The 23,734-nt window shown below is 44.1% G+C and overlaps 1 protein-coding gene across 3 annotated transcripts in view; it reads right to left on the bottom strand.

Moving 5' to 3' along the window:
• The window catches only part of xpo6 (exportin 6), an 86,725-nt gene extending 64,815 nt beyond the window's left edge, over nt 1–21,910 (bottom strand). Inside the window, exon 1 of one of the 3 annotated variants that reach the window (XM_055651502.1) lies at nt 17,868–21,910. In XM_055651502.1, coding sequence (XP_055507477.1) covers nt 17,868–17,870 — 3 coding nt within the window. In that variant the 5' untranslated portion in view covers nt 17,871–21,910. The remainder of the gene's footprint in view (nt 1–17,867) is intronic. The other 2 variants (XM_055651501.1, XM_055651500.1) reach the window with 2 other exon arrangements.
• Nucleotides 21,911–23,734: the final 1,824 nt, after the last annotated feature.

The following is a 23,734-nucleotide window of genomic DNA, read 5'->3' as shown; positions in this document are numbered from 1 at the left end:
TTAAGATTCTCAAGCATGGACATACATACAATACTCAAACCCTCCTTTCCTCCCCAAAGCTATTTATAACATTTTGCAACTTCTGCATATCAAGTGTTATTTACAAACTAGAGAGTTGCATTTCACAACCATTGGTCATTTCTCAGCCATCAGGCAATTGAGAAGCTGGGCTAATCTCATGCAGAGTGAAATGATCACAGTATGTGGTCTGTGCGAATTACACATGAGATAGGAAGTGAACACTTTAGTCTGAAAAACTGCAGTTATAATACTCAGATCAACTGCAGAAAGCAAAATAAGTTTAGTGTTTGTACTCTTCTTCTTTCATAACCATCTTCCACGTTTCAAATGTTGAATTCGCTGTCATCGTCCGTCCTGAAAAGGATGCAAACCTCCCGCGACAATCAGTGGGAGCCATCACTTGTTGCAATAGATGACGGTGGTAGCAGAATTAACTCGAGATACTTCCAGTTTCCAGCCTCGCGACATGGACACTTCTGCTATAGGGCCAGTGTTTGTTGTCATTCATCAGCTGTACATTGAGGTAAGAAACTTTGCTTTGGACACCAAAGTTTCTGAAAGAACTGCCACTTCATTAAAATAAGTTCTCAATGTTTCCCAGAGGATTTGGAGATGCACAGCAGAGAAACAGGCCCTTTGGCCCAACTAATTTATGTTGACCACAGTGCCTGTCTGAGCTTGTCTCATTTTCGTGCATTTGGCTCGTATCTCTCCAAAACCATCCTATCCATTTCTCTGAAAAGTGGTGGACAGTGGGGAAAGTTGTCAAAGGTCACAATATGTCCTAAATCAACTGGAAAAATAAGCAAAGGAATGGCAGATGGAATTTAACTCAGGCAAATGTGAAATGATGCATTTGGGGAGATTAAACTGTGGCTGAACTTACACAGGCAATGACAGGACCTGGGAGCATTGTAGAACAGTGACCTAGGAGGACAAATGCAGAGTTCCTGCACAGTGCTGACCAGCTAGACAAGACGAAAGAGGTATTGGCACATTTACTTTAACTAGGCAGGATAACCGAGTGCAAGAGTTGGGACAACATATCACAGCTGCATAGGATTTTGGCGAAACCGAGCCTGGAATATAATGTGCAATATAGGAAGGATGCAGCGAAGCTGGAAATGCAGAAAAGATTTACAAGGATGTTTAGTTTGGTTTGGATGTTTACGTTGCTGGGACTGGACGGCTCGAGTTATAAGCAGAGACTGGGTCGGCTGAAACTTTCTGAGCCATCAAAACTGCATACTGCCTTCCACGTGGGAATGATACAACCAATGGCTCCTAAAGGGCCCACAACATCTATGCAGCTTGAAAGGCATGTTATTCAAGGTAACCCCAGTTGCTAACTCGTTGTCCAGAGCCCTACCAGTTTCAGCTTACACAGGCATCTTGCCCTGAAGTGTTTTGCATCCAAACCCTTTCGGGGCAGTGATCCACAATTCTACTCCCCATCAGGTGATATTATTTCATCCTCGGTCCACTGCACAAGTTCAATTTGAGTCCCCAGCATAGGATCTCTCCAAGTGAAATAGCTCTGTTTCACTCTCACTCTCAGCTAAACCTGCCAAAACATATATTCCTTTGTTGTGAAGAAAACAATAACCTCAAGTCTCTCATAACCATCATTCTCCTTCCCTGGTAACATCCTGGTTATTTCTTCCGCACCCGTTCTCATGCTATCACATTCTTTCTGCAGTGGGTTGACCATAGCTGAAAACGGTATTCTGACCAAGAGGTCCCAATAATCTTCATGACACATATTCAAGTGCTCACACTTTACTCACTTCGGAACTTAGCTCTTTGGCCGATCTTTGGTCTAAGACTGTGCTAAAGCCTTGGCTGGAGCTGCGTGGTTCAGGCAACACCCAAATGGACACTGGGGATTACTTCGATATCACATTGCTGCCGATCAGAAGTAGACTAATATTCAACGATAACATTCCTGTAGGTGCCCCCTCCCTCCATTACCTCACAGACACAGTAAAGGTGCTGTATCGATAGAATCTATTTGTTCATTATTTCAGTCACATGGATTATTAGAGGAGAGGAACCAAGCCTGTGAAGTGTTGAACAAGTTGAACAAGTGAAATGGTTCCACAGCAATAGCGAAATCATAAAACCAGACAAGTTATATCCTTTATCAAAACATGACTTGTGTGGTGTTCCAGCAAGCCAATAAAAGACCAAACAACACTTCTAGCCTCCTCCAGCTTACACATTTTACATATTAAACTCTCTAGTTTTATAAACATTTGATGAATTGGAAGCCACTCACCTGGTGGTGTCTCCGGACCACAACTCTACAGACCCTAACTAGACAACCGAGGGCATGTATCTGGCCCCTTGTATTCCCACTGCTATTTTATAAACCTGTCAACCTGCCATCCACTCTATTTATCGACTATTGTTTGATATCTCTTCATAACATCTGTTAATGAAAAGAAATTCTTCATGCAAAATTAGTACTTATGGTTTATTGTTTGTGTAAGACTTTAACTTTATTCCTAAAAAGGCTTGGCTTTAATCTTTACTGGTTTCCAGCAGCTCCTTACTATATGTTCTGTGTATGTTGTGGAACATGATATTAAATATAATCAATGGTTGTAAGGGTGCTGTTATGATTTGTAGAACCAAAGAGGCCAAATGTCTAAAATTTCCTATTTGTTAAATTGTCTGACAATAATCTTAGTGTCTGTAATAAGGTAAAATATCTTGGGCATTTTATTACAGAACAAATGACAGACGATGAGTATATTTATAGGCAACGATGTTTGCTGTATGTTCAGGCAAATATTCTCTTGTGTAAGTTTGGTGCGTGTACAGATGTGGTGAAGATGTTTCTGTTTAGAGCATATTGCACACCACTCTGTACTTTGCACCTGTCGTCAAACTACGGAAAGACAAGTTTGCAGTGATTAAAGGTGGCCTATAATTATGTCCTGAGAACACTGCTAAGGAAACCTAGATGGTGTAGTGCTAGTAACATGTTTGTGGCTGCAGGAGTCAGTACTTTAGAAGCTGTCCTAGGAAATCATATTTATAAATTCATTTGCAGGATAAATTACTCTAAAAATGTAATTATCATGGCCTTGTCAAACATAAGGTTTAGCACTACACGCTACGAATCCCAGTTGTGGAGACACTGGTATCGCTGTCTCATTGTAGGACACTGATCTTTCTTTTTATTCTGGATTTTAAATCATGTATTGTGTTTTTTGTATATAATTTATGATGCTTTTATAAGTGATATACTAAGATTTTGTATTTAATTTATGATGTTTTTATATGCAATGTATTTTATGTAATCTTGTCCCTTGTCTGGACCTTGGGTCCGAAATAAAGTTTAATAATAATAATAATAAATAATTTGCATTGCACCACCTGTTCCTCGACACCCACTGGTGGAAATGCTTTCTACAAGTACCTTATCAGATTATTTTATCATCAGAATATCAATCAAATTGATTTTGAAGGGCCTGTCCCACTATGGCGACATTATTGGCTAGTTTAGGAGAGTCTGCGTTCACCACAAGCTCGCAGCATGGTCGTAGGTGGTCACTGGTAAGTCTCCTTCATGGTCAAGAGGAGTTCACACACAGTGGTTACTACTCGCAGCCTCAGTTGAAAAATTTCTGCGAGCAAAAATTGGTTGGCATGTTAAATGCCCGCTAAAATTCAATGCGGTGTATCTCTGGCTTATTAAAAAGTTGTCTGGCTTCTTAAAAGTGTCTCCTCCCTTCACTCCCCTTCCCGCTCTTTTAAAGGACTTGTGCTAGTCGTCTTTAACCTTCCTGTTCATTACCTTATCAACTTTGCACTGTGTGAATTTGAGACAGCGCTCCCCTGCTTTCCGTGCGTGTGTGTGTGTGTGTGTGTTTGCGTGTGTGGCGCTGACGATAGGTCCAGTTCGCGGTTTTGCAGGCGAGTGACCCCGAGCTTGAAGGTCGCAGACAGTTTGCTGGAAAGTCGCATAAGTGGGACAGGCCATTTGCCTTTTAAATTCCAGAGAATATCTTTGTTTGTGTAACCTTTCTTTGCAATTAAACATCCAGCATAGAAAACAAAAAAAAAGTTTGAGGAAACTCAGTGGGCCAGGCAGCATCGAAGAAGAGAAATAGGAGATAACATATCGGGTTAGGAAGTTTCAGACTGATAGAGGGGAGAAAGCAGGTACATGGCAGCACCTTCACTTATTTCATGATGTACAGTAATATTTTTTGCTACTTTCAATTGCACGGATATCTTCCACCATCTGCTGCCATGCACGCGTATGTATGATTGTTGTATTTATCATTACTGTATGTATACTGTTTGAGCTTCATGGGACCAAGGAATTTCATTGTACCCTGGTGCACAGGCCAATAACTAATCGCAATTTGAAAATCTGAATCTGACCTTTCCCTTTTAATTGGTTTTCCACACCAATCAAAGATCTTATCCTTCAGGCTTCTACATCACAAATTTTAAACATCTCTCTCAACTCTACAATAGTTACATACAAAAGAGATTTTCTTTATTTATCATAATGTTCTCCCCTAACATAGAAATTAGGTCAGAAAAACAGTTTACAATAAAAAGTTTAGAAAGCCGGGTAGTTGTTTCACATTTCTCCTTTCAACACTACACTGATCATGATTGCTATTTCATAAGTGCACACGCTGTAAGATTTAACCAAACTTATCTCGTTTCACAAAACTATATCTAATGTGGCCTCCAAAATGCTCGACAGCTGATCAATTGCATCTCGTGGCTATAAAGCAAAGATATAATGAACAACACCATTCACTCACTGATCACACTGCTGCTCCTTTATAATCCTTTGGAACTCATTTATTCCCCTTAAATGTGTAACAGTAAGTAATAAATTATGGTAGTTAAGTGTAACTACAAAACACCACAATGCAATAAACTACAAAGCAAAACAGATAACTGACCATAAAGTTGATGCAAAGATATTGCTTCATCTGATTCAACATTCGGTTCACACAAAATGCAGCCTGATGCCACTTAAAATGTTTTTCTTTTTGGCATCTTGAAACGTACTGGCACAATCTTGAGGGGGCAAGAGGTGCACTGGCGGGCCTCAGAACTGGAGAAGAAATCAGACTATGTACATAAAAACCTGCACAAGCAGAAAATCTGAAACTAAAGATAAAAACTGATAACAAATAAGGAGGTTCACAGACTAAAAACATTGACAGACTATTACTGATGATATGTGCGCGCGCGTGTGTGTGTTATTGCATTAATGGGCCTGTAACGCTGCAGTAAGAAATAATTCTATTGTTCCATTGCCGGTACACATGACAGGTAAACACTCTTCACTGTTTCTTTTATTACAGATGCTGCCTGACCCTTCCAGTTTTTGTCTCAGTCCCTGATTTTATTGATGAGTCAAAGCAAGTGCAGCCTACAACAAAAAAAATCAACACAAAAAAAAGTTTTTAAAAAAGTAGGTTGAGTCAGCAGGTGCCAAGTCAGACTGGAAAGGGAAAATTGTAAAGAAATGGCAAAATAGAAGACAGGGGGTGCAGAGATACACGGCACGGGAGAAGGAACCGTTTAGAGGAACATCCAGACTCAACTGCCTCATATTTGCAGCTGACTCAATTTTGCATTGATTGTTCCAACATTTGTGTCCAAGAACAGAGGTTTAAATTCATATAAAAATAAGTGAATCTGCGACAAGATCACATCCAACATTCTACCTTTTCGCAACCCGTTGCCTTTGCTACATCTCAGCGCATTCAAGTATTCTTGAAGCCATCTTGTTATTCGGGATATCTTGGTGTGCCAAAGGCAGTTCCACAGTAAACATCGAAAAACAGTCCTGTTCAACACCACAAATTGCCAGCTTCAATCAGCATTCATGACTGCAAGTCCATGCACACTCTTACCTAAATTTACATGCTGACAGCCCCAAATTACTCAAGGGTCTCTTTCTCACTAACTCTGCACAGAAGTGTAGTTGTGCAGTTTGGTTTATCTGAATGTAGCAAAGAAAAATAAAATGACATTGAACAAGGGAATTTAAAACATCAGTACTATACCCTCTTGCTGGTGGTTGTGGGCCTACATATTGCAATGTTACAAGCAGTAAAATTGAAACTCAGTTTCCCTTCCTCAACCTTAGGTGACCTGTAAACAAGTGGCAAAGAACTCACTGCCTCTCACGTTACCAATAACTGTCTACACAGTCATCCTGAGCAGCTTCAGCCTCTACATGAAGTTGTATTGGCCTACAATCAAGCAGAAATGCCCAACCCCCCCATCCAGAGATCTGACCCAGCTCCAAACAGGCATGAGCCACAACTGCCTTCTAGTTGTTGACAATGCATAGATTGCAGAGCAAAATTGCCCAATGGGACCAACCAAACCTAAATCCCATTAATTAATCATGGATTTAAATTCCTTTATTCCTCTTTCCTTTATCAGTCAGCACTCACAAATTCCTCACAACAAGGAATAATCCTGACAGAATAATCAAAGGCAGAGGTTAACATACATTACAGGGGCAAAGTACAATGCTTTACAGAGCTCGATTAGATTGACTCATCCCTGACTAATCAAAGCAGCATATAACCTATCCCCATAACTATTCTGGTCTTTAAACAACTTATTGATTTTAGCTCTGGGTCACACCCATTTACAGGCTGAATTCTACTTCATTTTCCACTGTTCATATGTAGAAAAAGACCATCGTTGTTTAGAGCTCTGCTGCGCATGGAAGATTTGGAGTACAGATTGTGTACCAAAAAATAACCTTTTAAAATGTTTTATCCTCGTCCCAATCAGCTGCAGTCTCCTGAAACTACCCACAGCAGCACAATATGGAAACTGTGTAGGAATGAACTGCAGATGCTGGTTTAAATCGAAGGTAGACACAAAATGTTGGAGTAACTCATCCAGCAACTCTGAAGAAGGGTCTCGACCCAAAACATCACCCATTCCTATTCTCTTGAGATGCTGCATGTCCCGCTGAGTTACTCCAGCATTTTAGGTCTATCTACAATATGGAAACGCTGATCCCAATTCATTTTTAACAACAAACTCCTGGTGCATTGCCACTTTCCTGCAGTCTCAGTCTCAAGCAGATGGAGAATTTCACTTGCATTACACTGCAAGGAAAGGGCACAATCAGCATCAATGGTGCCAAAATGGCGATGGTTGAGAGTTTCAAGTTCCAAGGCAAAAATATCACCGACTTTTCCTGGACCAAACACATTGAGGCCTCAGCCAAGAAAGCACACCAACGCCTCTACTTCCTCAGAAGATCAAAGAAGTTTGACTTATCTCCAACAACTCTCACAAACTTCTACAGATATACTATAAAAAGTGCACTATCGGGGTGCATCACTGCATGGTTTGGCAGCTGCTCTGTCCAAGGGCGTAAGAGTTGCGGGGACTTGTAGATGTAGCACAGTTCATCATGGAGATCAGATTCCCCTCTCCCAATTAACTGCATCTAACTTCATGCTGCCGGCATAAACAAGGAACTTTTACAATCCAGTCATTCCATCTCCCCGCTCTCCTGTTGGGCAGAAGATACAAAAATTGAAAGCATGTAGTACCGGATTGAAGAACCGTTTATTCCCCGCTGAACTGATCTTCCATAATCTAGGGTGTAGTCCCGCTCTTCCAACCTACATGTAATGCCATAAATGCTGAATGGTCTTAAGACTTTAAAGATGCAGCATGGAAACAGGGCCTTCGATCCATCGGCCATGCCGACCAGCGATCACCCCATACACTTGCACTAACATACCCACTAGGGACAATTTTGAATTTACCGAAACCAATTCACCTACAATCCTGCACGTCTTTGGAGTGTGGGAGAAAATCGGAGAAAATATGATCTCTGTACATACAGCACCCAAGGTCAGGATCGAACCCAGATCTCTGGCTCTATAAAGCAGAAATTATACTGTTGCATCACTGTGCCGCACTAAGTATATTATAGTACATTCTGTACTCTGGCATTTTTCTCCATGCACTACCTGTTGTACCTGTGCAGGGCTTGATAGCACTTGTATGCAGTATGATTTGAATGGATGTACGTAAACAAATTTTGCCCACTGCATCTCGGTAATAATAAAACAAAACAACAGTGCTTGAGTTTCTGCTTTAATCAACACAGCCAAACCTCTTTGCCTACAGACTGGCACATTCAAGCTGTTTTTGTCCTGTACATTTTACATTTTTCAGATGACTGATGAGTCCAACTGCATGGTGTCAACCAAACACAAAATATACTAACCACACACACACACATTCTCACAAGCTTCATTCCCAACATTCTCTTAAATTAATCGCTGGAAACACAGCCAAGAGCAGAAATGGCAGTAAAAGAAACCACAGATCGCTTTCCGCTTCCCGCCATTCCACACTTATCCTTCCCTTCAGCTTTACATTTCACCAATCCATTTTCTCCAGAGTTGCTGCCTGACCCACTGAGTTACTCCAGTGCTGTGTTCTTGCCTGGTAAGTGCGTGGTTGCTGGAGATTTCGGCATTTGAAAGATACATAGAACATCCTAAAACAGTATAACACAAAAATAGACCCTTCGGCCCACGTTTGTGCCAAACATGATGTCAAAATAAACTGATCTCATCTGCCTGTACATAATACATATCCCTCTATTCCTTGCACTTTCATGTGCCTATCCAAAAGCCACTTCAACACCACCACAATATCTGACTCAACCACCAACGCTGGCTGGGCGTTCCAGGTCCCCACCAATCAGGATAAAACTACCTAACATAAAATACCAAGAATACACCATGGACACTGAAGGTTGGTAACCACATGTATTCCAAGCTTCACTGCCATACAGCATTGTGCCAAAAAAACAGACCTTGTCAATTAGTATCTAAGTCCCACGGGCAAATTTGTTATTCTTTCCATGCCTGCAGCCCCTCCTGTCAAAACCTAATGGGTAAATAATGAGGCACGAGCAAAGTTGAGGTGGGCTACACCTTTGACAATACCAGATCACTTGCTCTTTTATCGTGCCACATGTGAAGACACTACTGTTATTGTGGACACTTTTTCTTCCAAATATAAAAGCAACCCAGGTGTGGGGATAAATGGTGGAGTACATGCCCAATCAGCATCAATAGTGCTGAAGTGGAAAGGTTGAGAGCTTCAAGTTCTATGGCTTTAATATGACCAATGATCAGTTGTGCACCTACCACATTGATGCAACAGCCATGGCAGCACCCCAATATGTATACTTCCTGAGGAGTCTGAGGAAATTTTGCACGTCTCCAGTGACTCTTACAAACTTCTAGATATACCATAGAAACCACAGTATCGGATTGCTTCACACCGTTGTTTGGAAATAGCTCTGATCAAGACACCAATAAATTGCAATGAGTAAATAACACACACTAGACTCCCACCATTGACTTCATCTATACACATTCCCTCAGAAAACAGCCAAAAATACTTGTCCCACCCACTCAAACCTAATTTTCTCTGCTCCCATCCAGCAGTAGGTCCAGATGTTTGAAAGGATGAACCACCAGACTCGGGATAGCTTTGTGCCCTCTGTTATTAGGCTTCTGAATGTTTCTTCCATAAACTTGAGTAAAGAGGTCCTTCTGCAGTTGTACAGGGCCCTGGTGAGACCACATCTAGAGTATGGTGTGCAATTTGGGTCTCCTAATTTGAGAAAGGACATTCTTGCTATTAAGGCAGTGCAATGTAGGTTCACGAGGTTAATCCCCGGGATGGCGGGACTGTCACATGAGGAAAGATTGGAAAGACTGGGCTTGTATTCACTGGAATTTAGAAGGGTGAGAGGGGATCTTATAGAAATGTATAAAATTATAAAAGGACTGGACAAGCTAGATGCAGGAAAAATGTTCCCAATGTTGGGAGAGTCTAGAACCAGGGGCCACAGGCAAAGAATAAAGGGGAGGCCATTTAAAACAGAGATGAAAAAAAACATTTTCACCCAGAGAGTTGTGAATTTGTGGAATTCTCTGCCACAGAAGGCAGTGGAGGCAAATTCACTGGATGAATTTAAAAGAGAGTTGGATAGGGCTCTAGGGGCTATCTAGCGGAATTCAAGGATATGGGGAGAATGCAGGCAAAGAGTTACTGATTGTGGATGTTCAGCCACGATTACGATGAATGGTGGTGCTGGCTCGAAGGGCCAAACGTCCTCCTCTTGCACCTATTTTCCATGTTTCTATGCTAGGGTTCTGTACGATTCACCCCTACGCCACTGCAGACATTGGACTTTGCCCATGGAACTGATATACTACTGATGAGAACTATATTGTGCACTCGGTATCTTCCCCTTTGCTCTAATACTGTACGAGTTTGACTTGCTTGTATTATCATGCAAAACAAAGCTTTTCACCGTACCTTGGTACGTGTGACAATAATAAACCTACACCTAAAGCAGTGGCGGTGCCCTGTCTGGCAGGTTAGCCAACATCAGATTCAGGTCAGATTCAGATTCAATTTTAATTGTCAGTGTACAGTACAGAGACAACGAAATGCATTTAGCATCTCCCTTGAAGAGCTCCACAGGGTAAATAGTCGTGTTTCTTTGGCCAGTAAGGTACAGCAGGCCATAACCTCGTGTTAAACCAAAAACTGATTTTCAGGCAAAGGCACAAAATTGTGATTGTTTCAAATGTGATGAGAATGTTGTATAAATTGGAGAGTGTATGACACTCAGCTGCACCTTCACTTGCAATTCATTGCTGATAACAGCTCTCTTTATGTAGGAAGTATGGCAAGCGGCTAGGCACGAGGCAATCCTGAGAAACTTAACCCAGATAATCACTGCCTCAAGGAGAGATCCATTGTATTCTGACCAAACACCAGTGTTTGACGTGTCCTTCGTCTCTCAGCAGGTTGCTTTCTCCATAGATACTGCACTGCTGTCAAGTATACAATTAAAGAAATTGGTGTTGTATGTAGTCCTGACATAACCTCCCTGTTCTTATATCCCATGTCTCAACTAACAAAAGAAAACATCCCATACACATTTGGGAGCATCTCATTTATCTTCTACTGCCTTTCTATATCTGTGGATGATCCTCAAGGTCCCCGTTCCCATCCTCTGCCCAATATTAGCTGTTAGGGCTAAAGGAATTAATGGATACGGGGAAAAAAAAATCAGGAACGGGGTACTGATTTTAGATGATCAGCTATGCTCATATTGAATGACGGGGCTGGCTCGAAGAGCCGAATGGCCTACTGCACCTATTTTTCTACATCCAATGTATTATCCTCCCATTTACAGTACGCGCTCTTGTCAGTCTTCAACTCCTCAAATGAAATGCCCAACATATCTCTGAAGGCAGTTCCATTTTGGATTAGCTTTGATATGACAAGGGGAGAGAGGATCTGATCAGCCAGTACGTCCTTTATCAATTCTGGAGCACATCAACAAAAGTGCCCAGAGGGCAGCCTCCTGGCCCTTCAGGGCTACTCTGCCTTTGGTACCATTATGACTGATCCTTCACCTCAACACCTGCTCACCTCGTATTCCTTCACACTGTTTGCCCCCCAGAGCAATCCTATGCATCCATATCTTAAATGCAAACTATGTACAGACAGCGCTGCAGGTCAGAACTGAACCCACAGAACACTGGACCTGTGAGGCATTTGTTCTACAAGTTGCACCTATCTTGGCCTCAGCAACCATGCCTCTATAGTGTTCAGTACAAGAGATTTCCACAACATGCTCGTATTCCGAGACCATGACCCCCTAGTTCTAGTCCTCACTAGTCAGGAGAAACCCTTTTCCTACATCTGGCCTGTTGAGCCGTGTCATTTGATGAAATCGCATCACATACATGCTGCCACACAGCTCTGGGCTCTGACTGCCTGGGGTTTCCTTCAGTGTTCAACCTCACACACCCCCCCCCCCAAGGAAAGCTGGTGGAGGGAGGATGCGGAGGAGGTGATGAGCACGAGGGAGAATGGGTTGCAGGAAAACAAGTGGAATAGGTCTGGTGGTCTGTTCAGAGAGGCAGCACAGACTGCTTTGGCCAGTATTGTAAGAAAATATAGAAACATTCTTCTAAACATGAGTGAATGACAAAATGAAAGTGAAGCAAGTCATTAACACTTTGAGGGGCCAGTGAAAAAGAATGACAGGTGCCAGGTATACATGGAAACAACATCTGATCAATCCTTCAATTCCTTGTATACTGAGAAGAACCTCGTGCTCAGTGTGAGATCACCACCCACTGTCCTCCCTCAGCTGACAAATCACTTCTACTCCATGCTGAGTAATACAGTAGAAGCTATTAAAAGTGGCAAGGCGAGAGAACAGACTGGTGCACTGAGAGTGCCTGGGTGGCCCCATCGCACTGCTTAAGCTAGCTCAATGATGCTGGCCTGAAGCAGGCAGAAAATTAATCAGCAAGAGAATAATTTATTTTACCTCTGTCACCAAACTACCTCTGGCTGATCTATTGGCTCTCGACAGCAGGGACCACTGAACCATCCTTATGGCAGTGAAGTCCTAAATCTCATACAGAGCACACACATTGTGGTCCATGGCACTTCCACTGTTTTAAATGTGACAGATGCAGCTCAGATCAAGCATCTCAAAAGTGAACACCCATAAGGCACAGCAAATCATTAACAGAAATCTGCACATTACTCTGTAACTATTTGGCCCAGAGCAGCCCGACTTCATAAACATGAGGTGCCCACCTGATGATTCTGCTCAACTGTGTACTAAACTGCAAAACTAATTGATCCAAGTACCAACAATGTGTAATCTAGTCATGAATAGTAGACATGAACCAACAGGTAGCAGTTGCAAGAACATCCTTACTCTGAACAACGGCAGGGCTTGGAGCAAGCACTGTCAAAACTGAAGCATTCGCAGCCATTCGGGTCGAGACCCTTCTTCAGACTGATGTGGGGGTGGGGGGTTGCGGAACATGAAGAAAGGAAGAGGCAGAGACGGAGACGGTGGGTGGGGGGAGGGGGGGGGGGGGGGGGGAAAAAGCAAGGGCCGTCTAAAATTTGAGAAATCAATGTTGATACCGCTGGGGTGTAAACTACCCAAGCAAAATATGAGGTGCTGTTCGTCCAATTTCCGCTGGGCCTCACTCTGGCAATGGAGGAGGCCCTGGACAGAAAGGTCAGATTGGGACTGGGAGGTGGAGTTGAAGTGCTGAACAACCGGTTGGTTAATACGAACTGAGCGGAGGTGTTCATCAAAGCGATCGCCTAGGCTGCGCATGGTTTCGCCGATGTAGAGAAGTTGGCACCTGGAACAGCAGATTTTTGTCTACCTAATATCAAGAATCAGTTGGGGGGCATACGATACAGCAAAGGCCAATGGAACTGACAACATCCCAGTTATAGTAGAGAGGATGTGTGCTCCAGAGCCAGCCGTACATCCTGCCCAACCACCAGAGGAGTTACAAAACTGAAGCTCTCTCCATAATAAAAATGAAAGCATTCCCTATTTTTACGTTTGGTCCAAGGAACTGATACAGGAACTTTGACTAATGAAGCTCTACACAAAGCCATGAGACAACAGTTAGCCTCCAATGTGCATAGCATTCTGTGAAGTGATAGAAGGCCTTACTGGCCCATTCCCTGACCAGATGGTTGATGTCATTTAACAGAGCAACCGTGTGGCTGAAATTCTCCAAAAGAAACCAAAACATAGCCTGGAGATTAGCAAGGGATGCTCTACCTTCCTTCCAATTGAATGGTCCCTCTACAAACCAGGGCACTGTCCGATTAACCCCATCCCAGTGTACAAAATCGAACTTTGTCTATGGAACTGTTGCGCTACAATATTAAGAACTATATTCTGTAATCTGCTTCTTCCCTTTCGCTCTACCTATTGTACTAGAGTGTGAATTGATTATGTTTGTCTACTGCACTATTATTTCATCTGATTGGATGGCATGCAAAACAAAGCTTTTCACTGTACCTCAGACAATAATAAACTCAAACCTCGCACAGTGCAGTTTCCCTGCTGCAAGCTGTATTATGCATGTTGGTATCAATGCAAAGGGCTTTGGAAGGAAACTAAAAGTAATTTACACCAATCAACCCAAGGGCACAAAATAACATGTTCTTAAAAAAATACTCCATGTGTGACTGCAAAAGTTTGAAACTATGTGTAGAACACTGCCTGCATTTGTGTGAATTGTGTATATATTTTTGAATTTCATCAACAAAATTATTTAAGCTGTTTAATGCTCTGAAAGTTAGTAAGTATTCATCAGGAAGCCAAACACTTTAGTCTCCTCCAGTGCAAGACCAAGTGGGCAGGCTGACCACCCAATTCAATTTGTGGTAGTGTTTAAGAAGGAACTGCGGATGCTGGAAAATCGAAGGTACTTAAAAAGGCTGGAGAAACTCAGCGGGTGCAGCAGCATCTATGGAACGAAGGGAAAAGGCAACGTTTCGGGCCAAAACCCTTCTTCAGACTTCAATTTGTGGTAGTATGTGCTTGAGGGTATGCTATTGCCTTGATAAATTTTGGATGTTTCGTTGCCAACATTGTGTTGGTAAATCACTAGAAACCGAATAACTTCAAACATCTAGTGAGTGAGAAGAGAAATAGTTACAATAGATTATCAGAAAGATGCACAACTCCTCAAGGCAACTGCAAGAACAAAATCTATGGCAAATCTTGCTGTGGTCAACTGAACGGCCGTGAGCTCAAACCAAGTCTTTAGGGATATGAATCTGCTTCACTATTAAAAGTAGCTACACAGATGCAAATTATTAGCAATACAGGTCCTGGCATCCATAAGGAGTCACCTCTGGTCAACAGAACCAGCCCATAGCTCTTGAATCTTATTTATTGACTGCTATTGGTAATGTAAACTACACCTGGCTGCTTTTCCGATTGAGATGTCTCATGACTTTCCCAGAGGGCAAGTGTAAAGCACCTCGTTTCCAGGAACCCAACCATGGCAAGCTGATCCACATTGACTGGTATGCAGCATATACAGGAACACAAATAAGAGATAGTAGGCACACATGAGAATTATAGATCTGTATAGTCACCCCATGGGAGTACAATCAATTTAAAAGAATTTAAAGTGGAAACTGAACTGAACTGACACCTCAAAGCTTTGGGAAAGTAACATTGAGTGCAACTGAGTGTTTTCCCCAAGACAGAGTCACCAGTGCGCAGCAGGAAAATGTTTGCCGACCCAAAATGTGTTTCCTTGCATTTATGTTTGCATGTGATGAACATGGACTGATTAATTCATGCATTCGATATCTTTCTTCCTATTTTGTCTCCTCATTAATAATCATCAAGGTATTCCAGCACTGAAATATAACAGAACATTCGGTAAATATTAAGCCAAGCACCAGGTTGTGAAGAGGAAAAAAGAGTCAATATTCCACGGCTATAATCCCCGAGGCCCAGAAAAACTTAAAATCTAGAAACGGCACATTTGGAGTAAGGGGAGAGAGGGAAAAGTTTAAGAGGCTTAAACAGTTAACTCCGGCTTTCCCTCCAAAGATGCTGTCTAATCTGCCGAGTATCGCCAGCAGTTGCAGTATTTTGTTTTTGGCTCTAATCCCAAACGCTCTAGAACCCAAATGCTATTGGATTGCAGTTGTTAAATCTCCATAACCATTGTATGCCGCTTTTAGCTAAGAAGCCAATTCTGGATTGGACCTGCCTTGTTCCTTTGCATACTGTGGAATTTCACTTTTGTGACTGTCTACTTGATTAAGCACCTTGTTAAAATCCAAATATACTTTCTTAAAAATGCTACCATCAATCAATCTACCATGTTACCTCCTCATAATGTTTTTGTTGATCAGATGCAATCTTCTCCATACAACTATCTGATTGTCTTGGATTAACAAGCCTTTCTAGATGAGTTAACATCCCTCTGAATTAGGCTGGGTCGTTAATACTTTCAACCTTTCTGCATTTAAAAAAAATACTGCACCCATTAGCAATCATTCTGTCCACCAGCATCATGCCTGACATCAGAGCTTCTGCATTTCCTTCCTTGATTCTTGTTACAGATGTAATTCATTTCACCAGAACCTAAAAATTGACCTAATTTTAGAGATGCAAATCCACTAAGGAACTATCTTCTTTAAACACATATTTCACATTAAAGGTCTATCATCTTTAATTTTGTGTGAACAGACGCAATCTTCCAATTCGATAATTGCATAACCATACCCAACTTAAAGTGCTGGATTAACTCAGCAGGCCAATCAGCGTCTGTGGAGGGAATAGATAGGTGATATTTTGGGCCAGAACCTTTCCTCCGTCTGAAGAAGAGACCCAAACCTAAATGTCACCGATCCATTCCCTCCACAGATGCTGACTGGCCCACTGAGTTCCTCCAGCACTTTGTATTTTGCACAAGATTCCAGCATCCGCAGTTCCTTGCGTCTACATATGTAACCTCATTGGACTCCAGTAGACCTATTTAAAAAGGTGATGCTTTTTTGCATCACCTTGATTTCCATAAGTTCATAAATCATAGGAGCAGAATTGGGCAGTTCAGCCTATTGAGTCTACGCTGCCATTTAATCATGGCTGATTTAACATTCACTCTCAACCCCATTCTCCTGCTTCCCCCCCCCATAACCTTTGACATCCTTCCTAATCAAGAACTTGTTATTCTTCGCTTTATTTCACAGATTCACCACACTCTAACTAATCTGTTATACCTCGATATTAGTCATGCACATTCTCAACATCCTAACCTCCATTTTAACCCCATCTGTGCATTTTCAGTAACATTTAAAGTAATGATATTTTGCTATTGCTGTTTGACAATCCTTTCCTGCCTTATCTTAATCTACCAGAACTGGTTAAAGGATACAAGAGGAAGAGGCCTTCAAACTGACAAATAAATAGGCAGGGGACAGAAGGACATGTAGGCAGATGGATTTAGTTTATATTGATAGCATGGTCATTGCAGACATGACATGCCAACCGACCTGTTCTTCTGATGACTGTAGGTGAGTACCACATTTTGGCAAATTTAGTTGGTGCGAATGCAAGGAAGAACTTAAAAGAACCATTAATGTAGATTAGTGCAGTTGATGGTCAACAAAGATTGTGGATTGAAGGGTGTTTTCCGCTGTTAACTTTCACTGGCCGTGTAGTCCAAGCCAAATCTTCAGTCAATATAGACATCGGAAGGCAACACCACCCAACTCAGCCACACAATTTGCAAAGTCATTGTTCAAAGCAACAAGATCGATAGCATCTTAGGTACACAAAAATGCTGGAGAAACTAAGCGGGTGCAGCAGCATCTATGGAGCGAAGGAGATAGGCAACGTTTCGGGTCGAAACCCTTCTCTTATATCAGGGATCGTTCATGAAAAACTTGCACAGTCCGAGGAAGGATACGCCTGTCCATGGTCTCCAGAGATGCCGACTGGCCCGTTGAGGCACTCCAGCACTTTGTGTCTTTTTTTTCTAGACCAGCACCTGCAGTTGCTTGTGCTCATATTTCACCGAAGCAGTGGTTTGGCAATGGGGACCTACAGCCTGACTGCACGGGAGAAACACCCGAGTCAGCACTGGGCCACCAAAGCACAGGCAGAGTAGCGGGACCGGAGCAGCACGCCAGGGTAGGGCTGGATCCTCCTCTTCACACCACATCCGTCAATGTGGTCGGGAGTCGGCGGCTGAGCAAGGCCAGGCTCGGAGCCCCACGCCGTCCCGTTATAGGGAAGGCAGGGCCGGGGCCCGACTGTCCGTCAGGCCGGGGCAGACCAAGGACAGGTCAGCCTCACCCCAGCGGGGCTGCTGCTTACTGCAGCTCGGAGACTGCCAGGGAAGGTCCCGGACTGGATGGGGCGGGGGCGGGTGGCGCAGGCGAGCCCGAGGGCCACTCACCATAGTTGTACTGCGATGACCTCCCGGCCCAGGTCATGCTCCGAGCGCCCTGAGCAGTCCCTTTAAGCGGCGGGGTGTGTGGGTGTCCGCAGACAGGGTGCACCCGCGCTGCGTCTTTCCTGCAGTCGGGCCTACAAGCCAGGCCTCCCGCCTACACTTCCGCCGCCGGCCTGGAACCGCCCAATGCGCGAGACGCCGCCTCAGACCGGATCGCGCCGGATCCCAGCGCGCTCGCCCATTGGTCGACGGCCGCGGCACTTGCGCCTCCCTAGTGGCTGGTCGGCAGCGTGCATTGGGACTGGTCAGATAGAGCGCAGTCCGCTATTGGTCCGTTTGGATGCGGTACTGCGCGCAAATGCTGCTGTGATTGGTTGGTCTGCGAGGACACGCTGGCTGATCGGGCGACCAGACTTCACGTGAGCTGGGGGTGATGGCAACACCAGCATGAGTCCATTCGTCCCATCCAAAATGCTGTCACTCATTTAAACCGGTGTCAGTCCTCCCTGTCCATATGTCTAAAAAAACCCATTGACCTCAGCCTTGAATACATGCAATGCAAAATGCTGCAAACACCCACCAATTCTGTCAGCAACTGTGGAGAGAAACAAACCAAAAACATTAGACCACTCACCTGCCTGACCCGCTGACCAGCTGTCTGACACGCTGAGTTACTGCTGCATTTTGTGTCTATCTTCGATTTCAACCAGCATCTGGAGTTCTTTGCCAGACAATAGACAATAGGTGCAGGAGTAGGCTATTTGGCCCTTCGAACCAGCACCGTCATTCCATGTGATCGTGGCTGATCATCTACAATCAGTACCCCGTTCCTGCCTTCTTCCCATATCCCCTGACTCTGCTATCTTTAAGAGCCCTATCAAGCTCTCTCTTGAAAGTATCCAGAGAACCGACCTCCACCGCCCTCTGAGGCAGAGACTTCCACAGACTCACAACTCTATGTAAAAAAGTGTTTCCTCATCTCCTTTCTAAATGCCTTACCCCTTATTCTTAACCTGTGGCCTCTGGCTCTGGCTCCCCCAACATCGGGAACATGTTTCCTGCCTCTAGTGTGCCTAAACCCTTAATAATCTTATATGTTTCAATAAGATCCCCTCTCATCCTTCTAAATTCCATAGTATACAATCCCGGCCGCTCCATTCTCTCAGCATATAATAGTCCCGCCATCCCGGAAATTTACCTTGTGAACCTATGCTGCACTCCCTCATTAGCAAGAATGTCCTTCCTCAAATCAGGGGACCAAAACTGCACACAACACTCCAGATGTGGTCTCACTACGGCCCTGTACAACTGCAGAAGGACCTCTTTGCTCCTATACTCAACTCCTCTTGTTATGAAGGCCAACATGCCATTCACTTTCTTCACTGCCTGCTGTACCTGCATGCTCACTTTCATTGACTGATGAACAAGGACCCCCAGATCCTGTTGTATTTCTCCTTTTCCCAACTTTCACCATCACTGACCCCACCTCCTCCCTCCCCTCCCTCATTCTTTCAGGCCTCAGGTGTGGACATTATACATTCTCCCTGTGAAAGTGGGTTTCCTACAGGTGCTCCAGTTTCCTCCCATATCCCAAAGATGTGCAGGTTTGTAGGTTAATTGGCCTCTCTAAATTGCCTCTGGTGTGGGGAGTGGGTGAGAAGGTGGCATAACATAAAACTCGTATAACGGGTGATCGGTATGGACCCGGTGGGCCAAAAGGCCTGTTTCCATGCTGTATTCTAATCTAAACTCCCTAGCGCTGTGGGGCAGTGGCTCTACTTTAGATCACATCTTGAGCCCTGGGTATGAACCTCTAATTCCATTTTCAGGATATGGACATTATCAACAAGGACATCATTTCCTTTTCATCTCAAATTGCCCCTGGAAAGGGTTGTGGTGCGCTATTGACAACTGAACAGATTGCTTGGCCATTTCAGGGACAACCACATGGACTGCGTCAAGAGTCATGGGAAGAATGAACACAAAACTAAGAACTCAGCAAACCACCACACAAGAAGCGCCACAAAAGGAGTCTATGGCATCAGGGTGATAGAGAATCAACCTGGTACTTTAACAGCAAGTTACTCCAGACAGCAATCGATTACCTCAAGAATGGCAAGGCAGCTGGCCTTGATGACATTCGCACAGAACAGATCAAACATTTTGGGCAGATTACAGGAGAGTGGCTCCTCTTGCTGTTCAACAATTGTGTAACCCTCTCACAGCTACCTAAAATATGGCGGAAAGCCATATCGGACTGTAAACCATATCGGTCTGTAGAATAGAATACGTTTTATTGTCATTGCACAGCAACTGTACAACAAAATTTCAGTGCATCTCCTTCAGTGGTATACAATACAAGGCACAGGATAAAAAGATTTAAAAGAACAAAAACACAATCAACGATTAACTCTCATATTACCAGCAAGATCAATGAATAAAATAAATAGATAGTAGAAATATTGCACATTATATTGCACACTCCAGCAGACAATTTTTATATGAGGTAGAAGCTACCCTCTTATCATCCTTGGACAACTTGACAAACTACTATAAGGACAACCAACTGAAGGCAAACCCAGCTAAGACCCAAGTGGGAGGAAGCTGTCCTAAACATGGAATGGTGCCCCTTTGCGACACTGTGACTACCATGTCTAACTTGGGGTCACACAGGACCGAACCCTCTCCTCAAGCAACACTTCGAAAGGGTGAAGGGCAAAGTGAGGATGAGGAACAGTCTCCTACACAAGCTGGCAAACTCGTTGTGGGGTACCAATGCATCCACACTGTGGTCAACTGCTCTTGTGCAGTGCTACTCTGCTGCAGAGTATGCTTGTCCTGTTTGGGAGAGTTCATCTCATGTGAAGAAAGTTGATGCCACCCTTAATGCCAGCTACAGATGCATCACTGGCTGCCTAAAATGAACAGATGTGGATAGCTTGCATGTCTTGGCCGGTGTTGCTCCACCAGTAATCCGCAGATCAGCTGCCAGTAGAACTGAACGTAGTGGGCAAGTTGGGGACACCCGCCATTCCTGTCACTCCCATCACCCAGCCCCAAAACAACAAGTCAAGGAAGAGTTTCCTTCACACAGTCCAGCTGCTGTCACAGACTCCTCAAGCATCCAGACTAGCCTTGTGAGAAAAGAAACGCAGTGAAAACCATCACCACGTAAAGATGCCAATCCCAACCAAGAAGCAGCTACCACCTGGTCACAGGTGTGACTGGAAGACCTGGAAGTCCCTCAATAGGCATGTACAGATATGGGCCGATGCAAGACCAATATGAGCAAGTGGGGCTATGCAGATGCGGCAGACACAGAATGTGAATGGGGAAGATCTGTACAATCCATGCCACACCTGCTAAGATGCCCACTTCTTGGTGAACAATGCTGCCTGGAAGATCTAGCGGTGGCAAATGAGAAGCCTGTCCACTGTGCAAGAGCCTGGCCGAACATTTGAAACGTAGATGATGGACACAAAAGAAGACGACAGCATTTTGTTCCTACCTTCGATTTAAACCAGCATCTGCAGTTCTTTCCTACACGAAGCTTCTTATCAGATGCCTTTGCAACACGGACCAACCAGGCAGCAGCCCAGTGACTTTGAATGACTGTTTGTCACAAGGGCATGACTGAGACATGGATTCAAATACCAAAATCCCATCAGACTAGCACCTCGGCGTTAGTGTTAAAAACAAGCTCCAAATCAGGGATGAGAAATAATCAATGTTGCCATTTCAATCACAGTACAAAGATAAAGACCCAGATCATGAATGAACGAACAAGTTTAAAGTGTTCAAAGGCCCTGTCAGTGGTCAATGAGAATATAACGTGAGGAGAATAAGAAATGCACGGAGCTGTCTTCCAAATGCGTGACCAACACTGAGCTAAAGTTCAGGAGTACATGTTGCAATAATTCAAGAAACTGAAATTATTGGCAGGAACAGGCTATTCGGCCCTTCAAACTGCTGCTAGGCCATTCCATACAATCATGGCTAATCCATGTCCCCACTCTTCCCTCATGCTCCTCAATGTTGTTTGCATGTAGAGATCTATCCATCTCTTACATAAATATATTTTGTGGCTTGACCTTGACCATGATGGAGATCATGAAAGAAAAATAGTTCAGTAACATGGTGTGTAAGAAGGAACTGCAGATGCTGGTTTAAACTGTTTTAGACATAAAATGCTGGAGTAACTCAGCGGGACAGGCGGCTTCTCAATGGAGAAGGAATGGGTGACATTTCGGGTCGAGAGCCTTCTTCAGACAAGTCAGGGGAAAGGGAAACGATATACCCATGCTGACAATTGATCACCTATTGACCATAGTTCTATGTGAACCCATGTTCTCATCCACTCCCTACACACTTGTGCCAATTACCCTACAAACCCACACGTCTTTGGGAGCATCCGGAGGAAACCCACGCAATCACAGGGAGAACGTACAAACTCCACACTGACAGACCTGAGGTCATGATCAAAACTGGGTCCTGGTGCAGCTCTACTCACGATGTCATTGAGCCGTACTATTCTTTAAAATGGGAAGAGGGGATAAATGGAGCATTACAGGGTTACTGAGTGGATGTCAAGGTCACAAGAGGTGTGCCAGTGCCTCTGTTCCCCTAACGTTGAACTGCCGAGATCTGGAGCTGGGGGAAAACGTGAGGTGAGTGTGGGCGCAGTTACGGTGGGTGGAGGGAGGGAGGGAGGGACCTTCCGCAGCTGTGAACTGAACCAATTCTTGCCTGGATTGCTGCATCCTGCTTACACTGCACTGTTTGGAGGGCAATGCCATCCGTTGTGAAGTGCAGAGGAGCCGAGGTCAGGAATGGCCAACCCGCCTCTCAAAAGGTCAGGTCTGCTGGCACAGGCCCTGAGCAAAGGCTGGGAGAGGCCGTAACAGGCAGCACAGCTGTCCTTGGGGAGGTTGTAATCAGATCCAGACTCGGTTAGCTTTAATGCGTCAGCAATGAACTACCAGTCAACGTACAGAACCAATCTCGAGGGGCTGCACTAAACCAAGGTGTAACTCAGCCGAAATCAAACCCCGAGCACCAAACAGATTTCCTCATCACCTCTTGAATTATTCTACTAGTAACGATCAGTCTGAAGAAAGGTCCCAACCCAAAATATCACCTATCCATGGTTCTCCAGAGATGCTGCCTGACCCGTTGAGTTACTCCAGCACTTAGAATATTAAACAGCACAGCACAGGAACAGGCCCTATGGCCCAAGATGTCTGTGCCGAACATGATGCCAAGACGAACTCTTATAAAAACGTTGTGTTTTTATTTTCTAAAACATCATCTGCAGTTCCTTGTGAATTACAGTTTACTTTAAATCCATGCCCAGTAGCTTTTGACTGCTCTGCGAAGAATAAAAGATCCTTCTTATTTAGAACATAGAAAATACAGCAAGGGAAGAGACCCTTCGGCCCACCATGTCTGTGCTGACCATGACGCTAATGTAAACTAATCCCATCTGCCTGCATATAGCCTACAATGTATGTCCCGCCATACCCTGCCTGTTCATGTCCCTGTTTAAATGTATTTTAAACGTTGCAGGGTATGGCGGGACATCCAAAGGAAAATGACTCCGGCCGACCTGATCTTTTTCACAGCTAATACTTTCCATTGGTAGCATCATTCTCATAAACCTTCCCTGCAGCCTCTCCAGCACCAGTGTAAGGAGCTGACTGGGCAGTCCACAGCACTCCCACCCTCAGTCATACCCCGTGGTCTTGGCTAATGAAGGCAAGCCGACTGCGCACCTGTAGGAAACTCTGGACATACCCCCCAAGCAGCCCCTGTGCCTCTGCCCGTTATTTTGTATTGCCGTGCCGTTGCATTGCCTCACACCTCTCTGACCA

The sequence above is a fragment of the Leucoraja erinacea genome, chromosome 20, assembly GCF_028641065.1.
Source record: "Leucoraja erinacea ecotype New England chromosome 20, Leri_hhj_1, whole genome shotgun sequence".
NCBI classification, from domain to species: domain Eukaryota; kingdom Metazoa; phylum Chordata; class Chondrichthyes; order Rajiformes; family Rajidae; genus Leucoraja; species Leucoraja erinaceus.
Note: the sequence above shows the minus strand (reverse complement) of the source record. Positions and strands in the feature narration are given on the sequence as shown.